This window comes from Entelurus aequoreus, linkage group LG01 (assembly GCF_033978785.1).
Source record: "Entelurus aequoreus isolate RoL-2023_Sb linkage group LG01, RoL_Eaeq_v1.1, whole genome shotgun sequence".
NCBI classification, from domain to species: Eukaryota; Metazoa; Chordata; class Actinopteri; order Syngnathiformes; family Syngnathidae; genus Entelurus; species Entelurus aequoreus.
Genome location: NC_084731.1, coordinates 94245519 through 94265709, shown reverse-complemented (window position 1 = coordinate 94265709; position 20191 = coordinate 94245519). Strand labels below are relative to the sequence as shown.

Sequence of the window (20191 nt, the reverse complement as noted above, 5' to 3'; positions counted from 1 at the left end):
CAAACATTTATCATGCTGCCACTGCCCAAATGCATGAACACAAACATACCAACAAAAGCATTGAGACACATTTCTTATACTTTTTAACATGCGTTTCCACACCTCGGCCTTCAGTGATGTCCTGTGTCCTATTATTACCTCTCAAAATGCCATCATTTATGTCACCACATGACCATTGCTGGAGAAATACTACCGTATTTTTCGGAGTATAAGTCGCACCGGCCGAAAATGCATAATAAAGAAGGAAAAAAACATATATAAGTCGCACTGGAGTATAAGTCGCATTTTGGGTGGAATTTTATTTGATAAAAGCCAACACCAAGAATAGACATTTGAAAGGCAATTTAAAATAAATAAAGAATAGTGAACAACAGGCTGAATAAGTGTACGTTATATGAGGCATAAATAACCAACTGAGAAGGTGCCTGGTATGTTAACGTAACATATTATGGTAAGAGTCATTCAAATAACTATAACATATAGAACATGCTATACGTTTACCAAACAATCTGTCACTCCTAATCGCTAAATCCCATGAAATCTTATACGTCTAGTCTCTTACGTGAATGAGCTAAATAATATTATTTGATATTTTACGCTAATGTGTTAATCATTTCACACATAAGTCGCTCCTGAGTATAAAACTATGAAAACTATGAAAAAAACTGCGACTTGTAGTCCGAAAAATACGGTATAAAGAAACACATTTACTGCGCATTGAACCACATCAACAGTGTACACAATTGGTTATTTTCTGGCGCATTTAAAAATCAATAAACCCGCATCAGCAACTAAAACATATCTTATGTGGTACTGTCAAAATTAAAATGGCAAAAAACATATTAAATGTGAAAAAATAAAGACATAAAATATCTGAACTCACAGTTTGGAGAACCCGTTCGAGCTTCCGGGGTTGGCCGACGTCGTCTCACAACACTGCAAAAAGTCAGTGTTCAAAAACAAGAAAAAAGAATACAAAAATGAGGGTTATTTTATATGAACTAAGCAAAATTATCTGCCAATAGAACAAGAAAATTCGGCTTGTCGAGACTTTCCAAAACAATTAAAATTAGCTAACCTCAATGAACCCTAAAATACCTTAAAATAAGTATATTCTCGCTAATAACAAGTGCACTTTTCTTGGTAGAAAAAAAAAATTAGACCTTTTTGCTCAATATGTTGAAAAATATTCTTAAATGAAGTAAATGCTAGTGCCATTATCTTGACATAATGATATGCGCTCGGCATTACATATCTTGAAACCAGCAAACTTATACTAAAAACTGATTTATTGTTCTTAATGGAAAGGCAACAAGGCAACCGCTTGTTACTCTCGGGGTCTCGTAGCCGCTCAGGTAAATCATATTGTCTAAAAATGCATTTTTCCATGGATAACATGACATCATCGCGCCAAGTGCGTGCTCTTTCAGTCAATTAGTGCGCATATATACAGCCCGGCCCCCGGCCAAATTTTTTTTATTGTAATTTTGAAGAATTTATTTGAATGTGCATGAACTATTTCTGTTCAAAATTGTTAGAAATGTTAAATGTTTAAATATTAACTGTCCGTTTACTGTACTGTGCCAACTGTACTACTATATGAGTACGTATTTTCTATTGTTTCATTGGAAATAAAACAGCAAAATCCATTTGGCTGTCATCTGTTTTAATTATGAGACACAATTGTGTCAAAAACATGATTTTTTTTTTCATGCTTGAAATAAGAAATGATTACTTTAAAAAAGTAGTTTTACACTTGTGAGTGTTGATGACACAGCTTTGCAACAGTTGATATTCTAGTTCCAAGCATGTTTTACTCAATATAGGTCATCAAATCTCAGCAACAAGCTGTAATATCTTACTGAGATCATTTAGGACCAAAACCCTTAAAACAAGTAAAACACTCGAACATAAAATCTGCTTAGTGAGAAGAATTATCTTATCAGACAGGAAATAAGCATTTATCACCCTTATTTGAGATATTTAATCTTACTTAGATTTCAGTTTTTGCAGTGTATTTGGGTTAAAATATTTTTTGCAAACTGGTAATCATAGTCTGCAAATTATGTGTTGTAACCGTGTAATACTCTTCCATATCAGTAAGTGGCAGCCGGTAGCTAATTGCTTTGTAGATGTCGGAAACAGCGGGAGGCAGTGTGCAGGTAAAAAGGTGTCTAATGCTTAAACCAAAAATAAACAAAAGGTCAGTGCCCCTAAGAAAATGCATTGAAGCTTAGGGAAGGCTATGCGGAACGAAACTAAAACTGAACTGGCTACAAAGTAAACAAAAACAGAATGTTGGACAACAGCAAAGACTTACTGACAACAGAAGAATAAGTGATTATTACATTTTAACAGTGTAGTTAGATAGAACATGTTGAAACAGAAAATAAGCAAATATTAACTGTAAATGAACAAGTAGATTAGTAATTAATTTTCTACCACTTTTCCTTAATAATTTTGACAAAATAATAGAATGATAAATGACACAATATGTTACTGCATATGTCAGCAGACGAATTAGGAGCTTTTCTTTGTTTACTTACTACTAAAAGACAAGTTGTCTTGTTTGTTCACTATTTTATTTAAGGACAAACTTGCAATAAGAAACATATGTTTAACGTTTCGTAAGATTTTTTGTTCAAATAAAGCCAATGATGACATTTGTTGTGGCCCCCCTTTATTTAGAAAAGTACCGAAATACATTTTGGTATCGGGACAACACTAGACCAGCTTTTATCTTAAGTAATGTATACTGTATGTTCATTCAAGGGCAAAAAAATAATAAGACAATTGGGACACAAATGTTCAGACTCTGGCATGACAACAGCTGCTTTTTTATCTTCTAACCCTGCCCCCTGACTCTAAGGTCTAATGCGTAAACCAAAAATAAACAAAAGGTGAGTGCCCCTAAGAAAAGGCATTGAAGCTTAGGGAAGACTATGCAGAACGAAAACTAAAACTGAACTGGCTACAAAGTAAAAAAAAAAAAACAGAATGCTGGACAACAGCAAAGACTTACTGTGGAGGAAAGAAGTCGTCCGCAATGTACATCCGAACATGACATGACAATCAACAATGTCCCCACAAAGAAGGATAAAAACAACTGAAATAGTCTTGATTGCGAAAACAAAGTGGATGCGGGAAATATCGCTCAAAGGAAGACATGAAACTGCCACCGGAAAATACCAAAAAAAGAGAAAAAGCCACCAAAATAGGAGCACACTGTCATGATCCGTGGTCCGGATCATGTTTTTGTTATGTTCTGTTAGTTTTGGACTCTTTTAGTTCCTGTTTGACACCTGAGTTTGTTTTAGTTACCATGGCTACTTATGATTTTCACATGCCTCTGGTGTTCGGGACGTGCACCTGCTTTTAATCAGAGGACTATTCAAGCCTGCCTTTGCCAGTCAGTTGTCCGGGCATCATTATTGGTTTCATGCCACAGTTTCGTGTTTGTTCTATGCCATAGTTAATGCTATTGGTTTCATGCCACAGTTTCGTGTTTGTTCTATGCCATAGTTAATGCTATTGGTTTCATGCCACAGTTTCGTGTGTGTTCTATGCCATAGTTAATGCTATTGGTTTCATGCCACAGTTTCGTGTTTGTTCTATGCCATAGTTAATACTATTGGTTTCATGCCACAGTTTCGTGTTTGTTCTATGCCATAGTTAATGCTATTGGTTTCATGCCACAGTTTCGTGTTTGTTCTATGCCATAGTTAATGCTATTGGTTTCATGCCACAGTTTCGTGTTTGTTCTATGCCATAGTTAGTGCTATTTGTTTCATGCCACAGTTTAGTGAGGTTTCATGTCTATAGTTTCATGTTTCCTGCCCTAAGTTTTTGCCTTAGCTTCCGCGTGCGGTAGGTACGCTTGCTTTCGGGTTGTTTTCTGTTTTGTACCTCGTTGAGTGTTTCTTAAAATTAAATCATGTTCCTACCTGCATATCCTGTCCGGAGTCGTCTGTTTGCCTTCCTGGGAGAACGACCCTGAAGTAAGCGGAAACCCCGTCGTGACACGCAACACAAGAACTAAAACACTACACACAGGAAAACAGCAAAAAAAACTCAAAATAAGTCCCGGCGTGATGTGACAGGTGGTGACAGGACACCTACTTTGAGACAAGAGCTACACTACCGTTCAAAAGTTTGGGGTCACATTGGAATGTCCTTATTTTTGAAGGAAAAGCACTGTACTTTTCAATGAAGATAACTTTAAACTAGTCTTAACTTTAAAGAAATACACTCTATACATTGCTAATGTGGTAAATGACTATTCTAGCTGCAAATGTCTGGTTTTTGGTGCAATATCTACATAGGTGTATAGAGGCCCATTTCCAGCAACTATCACTCCAGTGTTCTAATGGTACAATGTGTTTGCTCATTGGCTCAGAAGGCTAATTGATGATTAGAAAACCCTTGTGCAATCATGTTCACACATCTGAAAACAGTTTAGCTCGTTACAGAAGCTACAAAACTGACCTTCCTTTGAGCAGATTGAGTTTCTGGAGCATCACATTTGTGGGGTCAATTAAACGCTCAAAATGGCCAGAAAAAGAGAACTTTCATCTGAAAGTCGACAGTCTATTCTTGTTCTTAGAAATGAAGGCTATTCCACAAAATTGTTTGGGTGACCCCAAACTTTTGAACGGTAGTGTATATTTAAGCATGGTTGGTTATGGTTTAAAGTCATATCCAACAATTGCGACAACGACTTTTTACTGTCAACTGAGTTTCGTTTTTTAATGATTTTTGCTGATTTTTCCTCGGCTCAAAAAAGGTTGAAAAACACTGCAGTGCACTGCAAAAAGTCAGTGTTCAAAAACAAGAAAAAAAAAATACAAAAATAGGAGCGCAAGACAAGAACTAAAACACTACACACAGGAAAACAGCAAAAAAAAATCTAAATAAGTCACGGCGTGATGTGACAGTACACCTACTTTGAGACAAGAGCTATATTGATGCATGGTTGGTTATGGTTTAAAGGCTTACTGAAAGCCACTACTAGCGACCACGCAGTCTGATAGTTTATATATCAATGATGAAATCTTAACATTGCAACACATGCCAATACGGCCGGGTTAACTTATAAAGTGACATTTTAAATTTCCCGCTAAACTTCCGGTTGAAAACGTCTTTGGATGATGACGTATGTGCGTGACGTCACGACGGCAACGGAAGTATTCGTACCCAATGTGTCACCATACAAAAAGCTCTGTTTTCATCGAACAATTCCACAGTATTCTGGACATCTGTGTTGGTGAATCTTTTGCAATTTGTTTAATGAACAATGGAGATTGCAAAGAAGAAAGTTGTAGGTGGGATCGGTGTATTAGCGGCTGGCTGTAGCAACACAACCAGGAGTGCTTACTTGGATAGCAGACGCGCTAGCCGATGCTAGCCGCCAACGTATCGGTGGTCGGGTGAAGTCCTTCGTCGCGCCGTCGATCGCTGGAACGCAGGTGAGCACGGGTGTTGATGAGCAGATGAGGGCTGGCTGGCGTAAGTGGAGCGCTAATGTTTTTATCATAGCTCTGTGAGGTCCGGTTGCTAAGTTGCTAAGTTAGCTTTAGCGTCGTTAGCAACAGCATTGTTAAGCTTTGCCAGGCTGAGAATTATTAACCGTGTATTTACATGTCCATGGTTTAATAGTATTGTTGATCTTATGTCCATCCTTCCAGTCAGGGATTTATTTATTTTGTTTCTATCTGCATTGGAGCCAGATGCTATCACGCTAGCTCAGTAGCTAAAGAGCTTCGCCGATGTATTGTCGGGGAGATAAAAGTCACTCTGAATGTCCGTTTCGCGTTCTCGACTCTCATTTTCAAGAGGATATAGTATCCGAGGTGGTTTAAAATACAAATCCGTGATCCACAATAGAAAAAGGAGAGTGTGTGGAATCCAATGAGCCAGCTTGTACCTAAGTTACGGTCAGAGCGAAAAAAGATACACCCTGCACTGCCTCTCTAGTTCTTCACTCTAACGTACCTCATCCACGAATCTTTCATCCTCGCTCAAATTAATGGGGTAATCGTCGCTTTCTCAGTCCGAATCGCTCTCGCTCCATTGTAAACAACGGGGAATTGTGAGGAATACTAGCTCCTGTGACGTCACGCTACTTCCGGTATAGGCAAAGCTTTTTTTTTTATCAGCGACCAAAAGTTGCAAACTTTATCGTCGTTGTTCTATACCAGGGGTCGGCAACCCGCGGCTCCGGAGCCGCATGCGGCTCCTTGACCACTCTGATGCGGCTCAGCTACATACATGCCGACGCCCCCGATTTCCCCAGGAGACTTAAGAATCTCAGTGTCTCTCATAGATATCTCTCAGGGAAAAAACAATCCTATTTACACTCTAATTACTAAATAAAGTGCGTGCCCTAATTTCACTGCAGTAATTGTCCTCAATAACATTTGCATACAGCGTGCCAGTCCAGCCACATGTTGCATGTTGTTATTACTTGCACACGCAGGAGACAGCAAAGCATACTTACTCATCAGCCACACAGCTTACACTGACGGTAGCCGTATCAAACAACTTTAACATTGTTACGTTACAAATATGCGCCACACTGTGAACCCACACCAAAAAAGAATGAAAAACACATTTCTGGAGAACATCCCACCGTAACACAACATAAACACAACACAACCATTACCCAGAATCCCATGCAGCCCTAACTCTTCCGGTCTACATTATACACCCGCTACCACCAAATCCCCCCACACATCAACCCCCCCCCCCCCCCCCCCCCCCGCCCCCCTCGCCCCCTCCGTGCGTTGGTTGAGCGGAAGAGTTAGGGCTGCATGGGATTCTGGGTATTGGTACCGTTAGTGTAAGATGTGTGGCTGCTGACCTAGTACGGAAGAGTTAGTGCTGCATGGGATTCTGGGTATTGGTACCGTTAGTGTAAGATGTGTGGCACCTGAGGTAGTACGCCTTGCTGTCGCTTACGTGAGCAAGCTGAAACTGCATTGTACGTGTAGTCGAGCAGGTACACAGTTAGGGCAGACTGTAGAGGGTGCCAAATGCAGTGTCATCACGCTCTGATATTCGGGAGTCTCCCGGGAAAAATGAGATGGTTGGCAAGTATGACGCTATCAAGCGCCAGTCAATTATTCAAAACTCGCGGGCTGCACTAACATCAAATGTCCACATTAAAGTGTGTGCCGGTGCGTGTGTCGGAGACCCCTGGTTAACATAGCACACAGCATTTAAGCTTTGTATGCGGAGTTTTTCATTTTAAAAAAATTTTTGTGGCTCCCATTACTTTCTTTAATTTGTGAAACTTGCCAAAATGGCTCTTTGAGTGGTAAAGGTTGCCGACCCCTGTTCTATACTAAATCCTTTCAGCAAAAATATGGCAATATCGCGAAATGATCAAGTATGACACATAGAATGGATCTGCTATCCCCGTTTAAATAAAAAAAAATCATTTCAGTAGGCCTTTAAAGTCATATCCAACAATTGTGAGTTTTGCTGGTGGTGTGCCTCAGGAATTTTTTTTAACGCAAAAAATGTGCCTCGGCTCCAAAAAGGTAGAAAAACACAGCTTTGGACAATGTGACATAACAACTCCATTAGCGTGCATATAAAAGGAAGTTATTTGAACAATTACAGCAAAAGTGACTCATTAGAATCGAGCCAAACGTGGGACTGCAACGGGGGATCCGTTAAAGCACGAACGAGTACTTCTGCTGGCCTCAGGGGGCTTCTTCGCTCGCACGACGCTGTTCTTCCGTTTCATCTGGCGGCGACCCCGGCGTCGCCTCTTCGCCCGTAAATCCTTTCCTCCTAATTAGAGAAGCCCTTCCCGTTGTCTCTCACCTTGTGCCGTCTGACTGTTCGTTTGCGCTTTCTTGTTCCGTGACCCTGACATTACCGCCGTTTCGTTCCCGTCACATATTTTATTTTGTTTCTTCCATGTCCTTTTCAACCCCCCCCCCCCTACCCCTTTTTTCAATTCTGTCTGCGTCTCCTTGCTTCTCAACCCCCGTCGACCTAATCACTCCAAACTGCGGCATTACTATTCACCACATGACTGTATATCTCATTATGTTGAAACCCCAACCCTCTTTGTAAATTTCAAGCTCCCTCCCGACTCCCCCTTTCTTCTTTCGGGGCCGCCGCAATCGATACGGCACCTCGCTTCGCCGCCGCAATACCGTGCTACACACATCTTCCATTAGCCGCTAATGGCTTCTACAACTAATAGAGTTTTAAACGTCGAGTATGAGGTAGCGCCAGGTTTTTTTTCCTGCCACATTTGTCTAACATGGTGGCCCTGATGAGGGCAATGAAATGCAATTGGTGGGCGATAAAAAGACCAAAGCAATGAAAAGAGGGGGTAGCGTAGGCCAACTTGCACGTGCAACAGGTATGTAAATGTCAAACGCGTTAGCGGGGCATTTAACCTTTTGAGCACAGCTTGCAAATAAGATCCCCCATCATTTAGGACAAAATATTGATGTACCACACATTTATGAGTGTTAATGTGAAGCTGCAGATGGATGAATTACAAATATACACTATGTTGCCAAAAGGATTTGGCCACCCATCCAAATGATCAGGATCAGGTGTCCTAATAACTTGTATAAAATTAAGCTCTTAGGCATGGAGACTGATTCTACACTGCAAAAACTGAAATCTAAGTAAGATTAAGTATCTCAAATAAGGCTGATATTTGCTTATTTTCTCTCACTAAGCAGATTTTATGTTAGAGTGTTTTACTTGTTTTAAGGGTTTTGGTCCTAAATGATCTCAGTAAGATATTACAGCTTGTTGCTGAGATTTGATGACCTATATTGAGTAAAATATGCTTGAAACTAGAATATCAACTGTTGCAAAGCTGTGTCATCAACACTCACAAGTATAAAAGTACTTTTTTAAAGTAATAATTTCTTATTTCAAGCATGAAAAAAAAAAAATCATGACTTTGACACAATTGTGTCGCATAACTAAAACAGATGACAGCCAAATGGACTTTGCTGTTTTATTTTAAATGAAACAATAGAAAACACATACTCATATAGTAGTACAGTTGGCACAGTACAGTAAACTGACAGTTAATATTTAAACATTTAACATTTGTAACAGTTTTGAACAGAAATAGTTCATGCACATTCAGATAAATTCTTTAAAATTACAATTAAAAAATTTTTGGCCGGGGGCCGGCCTGTATATATGCGCACTAATTGACTGAAAGAGCACGCACTTGGCGCGATGATGTCATGTTATCCATGGAAAAATGCATTTTTAGACCATATGATTTGCCTGAGCGGCTAGGAGACCCCGAGAGTAACAAGCGGTTGCCTTGTTGCCTTTCCATTAAGAACAATAAATTAGTTTTTAGTATAAGTTTGCTGGTTTCAAGAAATGTAATGCCGAGCGCATATCATTATGTCAAGATAATGGCACTAGCATTTACTTCATTTAAGAATATTTTTGAACATATTGAGCAAAAAGGTCTCTTTTTTTTTCTACCAAGAAAAGTGCACTTGTTATTAGTGAGAATATACTTATTTTAAGGTATTTTTGGGTTCATTGAGGTTAGCTAATTTTGCTTGTTTTGGAAAGTCTTGACAAGCCAAATTTTCTCGTAGATAATTTTGCTGAGTTCAAATAAAATACCCGTAAATTTTGTATTTTTTTTTTCTTGTTTTTGAACACTGACTTTTTGCCAGTGTACAAACATTTGTGAAAGAATGCGTGGAACTGTCATAAGATACCACCTGTGCAACACATCCAGGCTTTATTATAAGAACATGGAAGAGTTTGGGATCAACAGCAACTCAGCCACCAAGTGGTAGGCCACGTAAACTGACAGACAGGGGTCAGCGGATGCTGAGGCGCATAGTGCAAAGAGGTCGCTGACTGTCCATAAAACATTTATCGGCCGATAATATCGGCAGGCCGATATTGTCGGACATCTCTAATGCTGACTTTTTAAGATTCGTATTTTATTACTCCATTATTTTCTTTGTATTGTTCATATATGGGAATATTTTCCGTTTTTCTTCGTTATTTCCAGCTAATGCAACCGCCCCCCCTCCCTTACCTCCATTGCTACAGGACGCCCCTCATTGCTGCTGGAATCATCGGTGGCCTGTTCATCATTGTCATCGTGGCGCTCAGTGTCGCCGTGTACGTTCGACGTAAAAGCATCAAAAAGAAGAGGGCCTTGCGCCGCTTCCTGGAGACGGAGGTAAGGGCCGTATTTGGGCATGTCTTTTGTTTCTTTCTCCTAAATACTATTAATATATATATATATATATATATATATATATATATATATATATATATATATATATATATATATATATATATATATATATATATATATATATATATATATATATATATATATATATATATATATATATTTATATATATATATATATATATATGTATGTATATATATATATATATATATATATATATATATATATATATATATATATATATATATATATACATATATATATATATATATATATATATTTTTTTTTTTTTTTTATTTTTTTTTTTTTTTTGGGGTGATTTTGGATTTGCCGGCAGACAAATATCCATCCATCCATCCATTTTCTACCGTTTGTCCCTTTCGAGGTCGCACGGGGTCATCATCACAGTTAACTAATTATTCTAGTAGTCCCCAAAAAAGGAAATTGGGAAAAACGTTGTTTGAAAGTGGAACTATGGTGATTAGAATTTACATCTAAAACACTTATTTTTGGTCTAGATCAGGGGTGTCCAAACTTTTAGACGGGGGGGGGCTGCATTGGGCTTAAAAAATAATAAATATATATGATTACATATTATTATAATTAGAGATGTCCGATAATATCGGCTTGCTGATATTATCGGCCGATATATGCGTTAAAATGTAATATCGGAAATTATCGGTATCGTTTTTTTTATTATCGGTATCGTTTTTTGTTTTTTTTTGTTTTTTTTAATTAAATCTCCCTCACCCATTTACACTCATTCACACAAAAGGGTTGTTTCTTTCTGTTATTAATATTCTGGTTCCTACATTATATATCAATATATATCAATACAGTCTGCAAGGGATACAGTCCGTAAGCACACATGATTGTGCGTGCTGCTGGTCCACTAATAGTACTAACCTTTAACAGTTAATTTTACTCATTTTCATTCATTACTAGTTTCTATGTAACTGTTTTTATATTGTTGTTCTTTCTTTTTTATTCAAGAATTTTTTATTTATTTATTTATCTTATTTTACTGATTTTTTTAAAAAGTACTTTATCTTCACCATACCTGGTTGTCCAAATTAGGCATAATAATGTGTTAATTCCACGACTGCATATATCGGTTGATATCGGTATCGGTTGATATCGGTATCGGTAATTAAAGAGTTGGACAATTTCGGAATATCGGATATCGGCAAAAAGCCATTATCGGACATCCCTAATTATAATGGATATATAATTAATAATAATTATAATTGGTTATTAAGAGGATGGGAAACTTCGACCACTACCTTGTTTACTTCCGTGATGACCTCTTTAAAGTTTTTTAATCAATCATAAATATCAAACAGCTAAAATCCGCAAACAATGGATATGTGTGGAGAGACTAGTATTGTCCCGTTACCAATATTTTGGTACCGGTACCAAAATTATTTCGATACTATTCTGCATTTTTCTAAATAAAGGGGACCACAAAAAATTGCATTATTGGTTTTATTTTAAGAAAAAATCCTTAGGGTACATTAAACATATGCTTCTTATTGCAAGTTTGTCCTTAAATAAAATAGTGAACATACAAGACAACTTGTCTTTTATTAGTAAGTAAACAAACAAAGGCTCCTAATTTAGCTGCTGACATATGCAGTAACATATTGTGTCATTTATCATTCTATTATTTTGTCAAAATTATTAAGGACAAGTGGTAGAAAATGAATTATTAATCCACTTGTTTATTTACTGTTAATATCTGCTTATTTGCTGTTACAACATGTTCTCTCTACACTTCTGTTAAAATGTAATAATAATTTATTGTTCTGTTTGATACGTTACATTAGCTTTGGATGATACCACAAATTTGGGTATCAATCCGATACCAAGTAGTTACAGGATCATACATTGGTCATATTCAAAGTCCTCATGTGTACAGGGACATATTTCCTGAGTTTATAAACATAATATACATTTTAAAAATGATGTTGTGAGAGATGTTGTGATGCCAAAAAATATCAACGTAATCATAGTAGTATCGACTAGATACGCTGGCGGACAGGTACTTTTCAGAGGCAGTATCGTACCGATTATGATTCATTAGTATTGCAGTACTATACTAATACCGGTATACCGTACAATCCTAGGAGAGAGTGTTTTGCATGTTTCCCAGAATCCCTTGTAATGGATTTAAAAAGGTGTAGTTTAGATTTTTTTTATGCTGACTGGAAATTGTTTATAATAACCACAAAGTTCAATAAGCAGGATGTGTTGTGTGTGACCATGTTTGTTGAATTGTTGTGCTGGTTTAGTTTTTTTTTTTTTTTTACTTCCCCATGACTAGGGAAGGTTGTTTGGATCGGGTCATATAGGTAAATGCTGTACATAACTGCACACTGATGTACAATTCATGGCCATTAAACATTGAAACATTTATTAGTTAGAATAGACCAAAATCCCCATAGGCCCACTGTAAGTTCATTAGGAGTACAAAAATACCTAGTATTTTGTCCAAAAGGTCCAACAAAGACAGAAGCCATTTTTTCCCATAAGAAACAATATAAATTAGAGATGTCCGATAATATCGGCCGATAAATGCTTTAAAATGTAATATCGGAAATTATCGGTATCGGTTTCAAAAAGTAAAATGTATGACTTTTTTAAAACGCTGCTGTGTACACGGACGTAGGGAGAAGTACAGAGCGCCAATAAACGTCAGTCACATAATATCTACGGCTTTTCACACGCACAAGTGAATGCAAGGCATACTTGATCAACAGCCATACAGGTCACACTGAGGGTGACCGTATTAACAACTTTAACACTGTTACAAATATGCGCCACACTGTGAACCCACACCAAACAAGAATGACAAAAACATTTCGGGAGAACATCCGCACCGTAACACAACATAACACAACAGAACAAATACCCATAACCCCTTGCAGCACTAACTCTTCCGGGACGCTACAATATACATCCCCCGCTACCACCAAAATAAATAAGGCAGTGCCATGTTGGCACTTTTTTCCATAACTGGAGTTGAAGTTGTTCTCTTATTTTGGAAAACCTTCGTTTTTGATTGATTGATTGATTGATTGATTGAAACTTGAATTAGTATATTGCACAGTACAGTACATATTCCGTACAATTGACCACTAAATGGTAACACCCGAAAAAGTTTTTCAACTTGTTTAAGTCGGGGTCCACGTTAATCAATTCATGGTAAAGTTTTATTGTTTAATGCATCCAGCGGGGCATCACAACAAAATTAGGCATAACAATGTGTTAATTCCACGACTGTATATATCGGTATCGGTTGATATCGGAATCGGTAATTAAGAGTTGGACAATATCGGAATATCGGATTTCGCCAAAAAGCCATTATCGGACATCTCTAATATAAATCCAATTTACCCCTTCCAGAAACTCAAAAAGGAATAATTCAAATTACATTTTGTATGGAAAATAATTAGAATTACATATAAATGACAATTAAAATTGTTAATATAGCATTTAACATCACTTACACACATTTATTGAAGACTATTGCTGGCGAAGATGACAATGAGCGGCCAGGAAGAAGGCAAGGTAGAGCCACAAAGACGTCCACCTTTGTGTTTGCTGACTTTCTTTAGCTCATGCATGGTGACTTCTTTTGCAAAACACAGAAACGTTTGTTTGGGCACTCGATTCCGCGCGCTGATACGCAGGCTGTCATAGCGAGGAGGTTTACGCAGCTTACTGCGAGGATTGTTCTCCCGAGATGCAAACGGACTTTTCCGGACAACGGCAGCAGGTAGGAACATATTTATTCTTGACTCTCAAATAGGTGTAAACAAAAAGGCGCACGAGGCGAAGGCACAACTTAACGCAGGAAACAAAAGCTAACACTTAGCCTGAACTATGGACATGAAACAAAAAGTCGCTAACTGTGGCATAAATAAACAAAACTTACTTGGCAAGGCACGAGCAGCATGAACTAAGCATGAAATCATCAGCATGAGCTATGGTATCGCATGAAACAATGACGCCAGGCCGACTGACCGCCAATGGCAGGCTTAAAGGCCTACTTAAATGATTTTTTTTAAATTTAAACGGGAATAGCAGATCCATTCTATGTGTCATACTTGATCATTTCGCGATATTGCCATATTTTTGCTGAAAGGATTTAGTAGAGAAAATCGACGATAAAGTTCGCAACTTTTGCTCGCTGATAAAAAAAAGCATTGCCTGTACCGGAAGTAGCGTGACGTCACAGGAGCTAGTATTCCTCACAATTCCCCGTTGTTTACAATGGAGCGAGAGAGATTCGGACCGAGAAAGTGATGATTACCCCATTAATTTGAGCGAGGATGAAAGATTCGTAGATGAGGAACGTTACAGTGAATGACTTGAGAGGCAGCGATGGACGTATCTTTTTTCGCTCTGACCGTAACTTAGGTACAAGCTGGCTCATTGGATTCCACACTCTCCTTTTTCTATTGTAGATCACAGATTTGTATTTTAAACCACCTCGGATACTATATCCTCTTGAAAATGAGAGTCGAGAACGCGAAATGGACATTCAGTGCCTTTTATCTCCACGACAATACATCGGCGAAATGCTTTAGCTACGAGCTAACGTGATAGCATCGTGCTTTAACTGCATATAGAAACAAAAGAAATAAACCCCCGACTGGAAGGATAGATAGAAAATAAACAATACTATTAAACCGTGGACATGTAAACACACGGTTAATGCTTTCCAGGCTGGCGAAGGTTAACAATGCTGTGCTAACGACGCCATTGAAGCTAACTTAGCAACCGGACTGCACAGAGCTATGCTAAAAACATTAGCTCTCCACCTACGCCAGCCAGCCCTCATTTGCTCATCAACACCCGTGCTCACCTGCGTTCCAGCGATCGGCAAAAGGACGAAGGACTTCACCCGATGCGTTTGGCGGCCCGGAGACGTAGGAAGTCAAAGTGAGGTCGGCGGCTAGCACGGCTAGCGCGGCTGGCGCTCCAACAAAGTCCTCCTGGTTGTGTTGCTGTAGTCCGCTGCTAATACACCGATCCCACCTACAACTGTCTTCTTTGCAGCCTTCATTGTTCATTAAAAAAATTGCAAAAGATGTCCAGAATACTGTGGAATTATGAAATGAAAACAGAGCTTTTTGTATAGGATTCTACGGGGTACCATAACTTCCGTTACTCGGACTTCGTCACGCGCATACGTCATCATACCGCGATGTTTCAGCCGGATATTTCCCGGGAAGTTTTAAATGTCACTTTATAAGTTAACCCGGCCGTATTGGCATGTGTTGCAATGTTAAGATTTCATCATTGATATATAAACTATCGTGGTCGGTAGTAGTGGCTTTCAGTAGGCCTTTAAATAATGCCTCTGATTAGTGCTCGGGTAGCAGGTGAGCGGCCGAACACTATTTAGAGACAGGTGAACATAATTAGCAACCATGGCAACCAAAACAAACTCAGGGAGGTGCACAAACAGGAACTAAAAGGAGTCCAAAACTAACAGAACATAACTAAACAAAACATGATTTTAAAGGGCTTTATAAATAAAGTTGGTATGGTATGGTATGGTATCTAGACCACAGATCATGACACAGGCAAATGGACTAGTTTGTTTGGCCGTACAATAAATGAGACAGACTACAATACCTGGAGCTGAATCGTGGTGAAGTTATTTGTCGTAACCGAATCCTACAGGCATACGGAAAACAAGGTATCACTGTACTTCGGCAACATTTTTAATTACATCCATCTTTCTTCTCGACCTGGGGGGCACGTTTTCCTTGCAGTCTTTCCCCTGCCATCCAGTCCATGGATCACCTCCGTGTATCCATGCGCACACTTCAGGTTTAGGTTCAGCTGTGTCATCACAGTTTGGGCCCGCAGGAGTCAGCTTGTCATACCGTGTTAGGATCATTTTCAGGTGGAGGCAGCGGCTGTCAGGCCGTAGGGAGGAAGCAGGGGAAGGGCGGTGCTGGTGCTGGTGGTTCTGCCTCCTCCCAGTCGCACACATCCATTTTAATCCACTTGTGACAGCCTCTGGACAATGCAAACTGACGGACGGATAAAGATCTGGATGTTACAAAATCCTTAAATGGATGTCAGAGCAGAGTAGGTCATGTGACCGGTCTGGTCCGTAAGGTTAGTCCAGCTGTTAGCGAGCTGAATGTCAAAGGCCACTGATGTTGTTTCGCAATCCCTGTTCTAGTTTTTTCCCTCGAAAAACAGAATTGTCTTGAATTTGTCCCAAATTACAGTGAAAATCAAAAAATAGGTTATAACATGTTAATTCCATTGACTACTATCAGTTTGCCTGAACTAGCTTGCTTGAACTAGCCGCTTAGCTTCTTGGCTTTGGACTCCAAGTGTGACTTTTTTATCGAAGGGACATTTTTTCTTTTAACAAAAAAAAGAAGCACGGGGTATGTGCTAAATTAGCAGTTGTACTACTGCTAAGCTAGCTAGCGCACTTTTTAAAAGTGTCATTTAAAAACTTTGATCTTTTGTTGTCATTATAATAATTACGTCTTGTTGTGTGTCTAAATTTATTAAGTAACATAAAACATAGTTTGTCCATTTGTATATGTGTATGTATGTATGTATGTATGTATGTATGTATGTATGTATGTATGTATGTATGTATGTATGTATGTATGTATGTACAGTATATGTATGTATGTATATATATATGCATGTATGTATGTATGTATATATGTATGTATGTATGTATGTATGTATAAATGTATATGTATGTATGTATATATGTATATGTATGTATATATATATATATATATATATATATATATATATATATATATATATATATATATATATATATATGTATGTATGTATATATATGTGTATGTATGTATATATATGTATTTATGTATGTGTCATGTCTGTGTTCATGTTTTTGTTTGGCCATGTGCTGTTTTGTTTTTTGGACACTTCCTTAGTTCCTGGTTTCACTTCCTGGTTTTGTTTTGTTTTGTTTCCATGGTTACTCATTAGTTTCACCTGTTCCACGTTTGGACTCACACACACCTGTCTCACGTTTTCACATTGTCATGTCACGCACCTGTTCACAGTTAGTCACGCACCTGTTTTCACTTATCATGTCACTATATAGGCTTTTCTGTTTCTGTTGTTCGTCCTGGCGACATCATACATTCATGCCATGTTCACAGTTCCTTGTCACGTAAGTTTTTGTTTGTTTAATGTTCATAGTTCTCCGCCATTGTGCGCGCCTTTTGTTTTGTCTAGTCAAGTTTTTTACCTCCGCTGTGAGCGCCTTTTGTTTGTACCTTTTGTTTGAGTTTATAGTAATAATTAAACTATGTCTTTACCTGCACGCCACGTCCGTTCCAATTATTTTGCACCACGGGAGAGCAAACCACGCCATAGACCAAGTCGTGACAGATGTCGTCAGCACGAGAGCTCTCCCGCAAAAAAATTGGACAATTTTGACGAGGCAACGTGGGAGGTCCTCCGCGCGTTGGAGGAAGAGACGCTGCGTTATTCCTCCGGTAAGCGCAGAGACCTGATGTGGGGGCCAGATGGAAATCTGGTGCCATTGAGCTCCAGTTGGTCCGAGGATGGCGCTGCGTCACCGCAGTCCTGGAAGCGCCGCTCCAGACCAAAGACATCAGGGAAGGCGAGCGGACAGCATGCGGCGCTGCCGCAGGCTCCTCCCACTCCGGGCGGAAGCAGGTTGCTGCCAGCTCCACAGCTCCAAAATGACATCACAGACCAGGATTTTTTTTTTCTGAACTCTTTTTCTTTTGATCATCCGCCTCCAGCCAAAGACTCTAAAAACATGATAAGACATTACCAGGACATGTTTTTAGAAATCAGATCCTGTCAATCCAAGCCACCCAAATTCCATGCCCCGCCCCCCAGGACTCAAGCCACGCCCAAGTCACACTTTTTTTTTTCACCCACAAGATCCCAGGTACAAGAAGAAAGACATTTTGGACAATTTAGAGGGGAGGATTCTGCCCTCCTCCTGAACCCCCTCCGCCCACCCCAAAAGACGGTTCCAGACCGCGGGGAGCGCGTCTGGGATCCGCTCCTTGAGGGGGGGGCTAGGGCTGGGAATTGTTCAGGTGGGGTGGCTCAGCATCGTCACGCCAAGCCACAGCCTCCAGCGCGACCACCACCACCTGTCTTTCGACCTGCCAAGCCACAGCCACCAGCACGACCCCCACCACCAGTCTTTCGTCACGCCAAGCCACAGCCACCAGCACGACCACCACCACCAGTTTTTCGACCATGCCAAGATCTACCTGCTCCACGCCAAGCGCCGCCAGTACCTGCTCCACGCCCAGTCGCAGCTTCACGACGCCAAGTGCCGCCAGTGGCTGCCCCACGCCGCCAAGTGCCGCCCGTGGCTGCCCCACGCCGCCAAGTGCCGCCCGTGGCTGCCCCACGCCGCCAAGTGCCGCCCGTGGCTGCCCCACGCCGCCAAGTGCCGCCCGTGGCTTCCCCACGCCGCCAAGTGCCGCCCGTGGCTTCCCCACGCCGCCAAGTGCCGCCCGTGGCTGCCCCACGCCAAGACCAAAGCCAAGACCAAGACCCGCCAAGTGACCAAGACCAAGAACCGCCAAGTGACCAAGAACCGCCAAGTGACCTAGACCAAGACCCGCCAAGTGACCAAGACCAAGACCCTCGCCAAGACCCAGACCCTCGCCAAGACCAAGACCCAGACCCTCGCCAAGACCAAGACCCAGACCCTCGCCAAGACCAAGACCCAGACCCTCGCCAAGACCAAGACCCACGCCAAGACCAAGACCCACGCCAAGACCAAGACCAACCACGCCAAGTCCAAGTCCAAGACCAACCACGCCAAGTCCAAGACCAAGACCCACGCTGCCAAGACCATGACCCACGCTGCCAAGACCAAGACCGCCAAGGCCAAGACCACCCACGCCAAGACAAAGACCCCCCACGCCAAGCTTCGCCGCCTGACGCACCACGCCAAGCTTCGCCGCCTGCCACGACAACGCGCCCACCTCCTCGTCGGCCAAGGATGTGGCCATTCCATGGGCGTCCGCCACGCCAGGTGCGCCGACCTCCTCGTCTGCCACGAATGTGGCCATTCCCAGGTCGCCCACCTCGTCAGGTTCAGCGGCGGTCTACCCGCCGTCGCCACCTGACTCTGCCCCGGTGGATTCGGGGACACCTGGTCTGGCGACCCACCGCCATGTCCCCCTCCCCCCCTCCCATGACTCTTGATCCTGTTTTTTGTTTTTGGCCATCTGGGATCTGTCCGTAAGGGGAGGGTTCTGTCATGTCTGTGTTCATGTTTTTGTTTGGCCATGTGCTGTTTTGTTTTTTGGACACTTCCTTAGTTCCTGGTTTCACTTCCTGGTTTTGTTTTGTTTTGTTTCCATGGTTACTCATTAGTTTCACCTGTTCCACGTTTGGACTCACACACACCTGTCTCACGTTTTCACATTGTCATGTCACGCACCTGTTCACAGTTAGTCACGCACCTGTTTTCACTTATCATGTCACTATATAGGCTTTTCTGTTTCTGTTGTTCGTCCTGGCGACATCATACATTCATGCCATGTTCACAGTTCCTTGTCACGTAAGTTTTTGTTTAATGTTCATAGTTCTCCGCCATTGTGCGCGCCTTTTGTTTTGTCTAGTCAAGTTTTTTACCTCCGCTGTGAGCGCCTTTTGTTTGTACCTTTTGTTTGAGTTTATAGTAATAATTAAACTATGTCTTTACCTGCACGCCACGTCCGTTCCAATTATTTTGCACCACGGGAGAGCAAACCACGCCATAGACCAAGTCGTGACAGTATGTATATATGTATATATATATTTATGTATGTATATATTTATGTATGTATATATGTATGTATATGTGTATATATATGTATATATGTATGTACAGTATATGTGTATATATATGTATATATGTATGTATATGTGTATATATATATGTATGTGTATATGTATGT

General features: G+C 40.4%; 1 protein-coding gene across 1 annotated transcript in view; it reads left to right on the top strand.

The window, feature by feature from the left end:
- LOC133649858 (receptor tyrosine-protein kinase erbB-4-like) overlaps positions 1-20191 on the top strand; it is a 190494-nt gene that overhangs the window by 128323 nt on the left and 41980 nt on the right. Inside the window, exon 15 of the mRNA XM_062046574.1 lies at positions 10075-10207. Within this exon, the coding sequence (XP_061902558.1) occupies positions 10075-10207 (133 nt within the window). The remainder of the gene's footprint in view (positions 1-10074; positions 10208-20191) is intronic.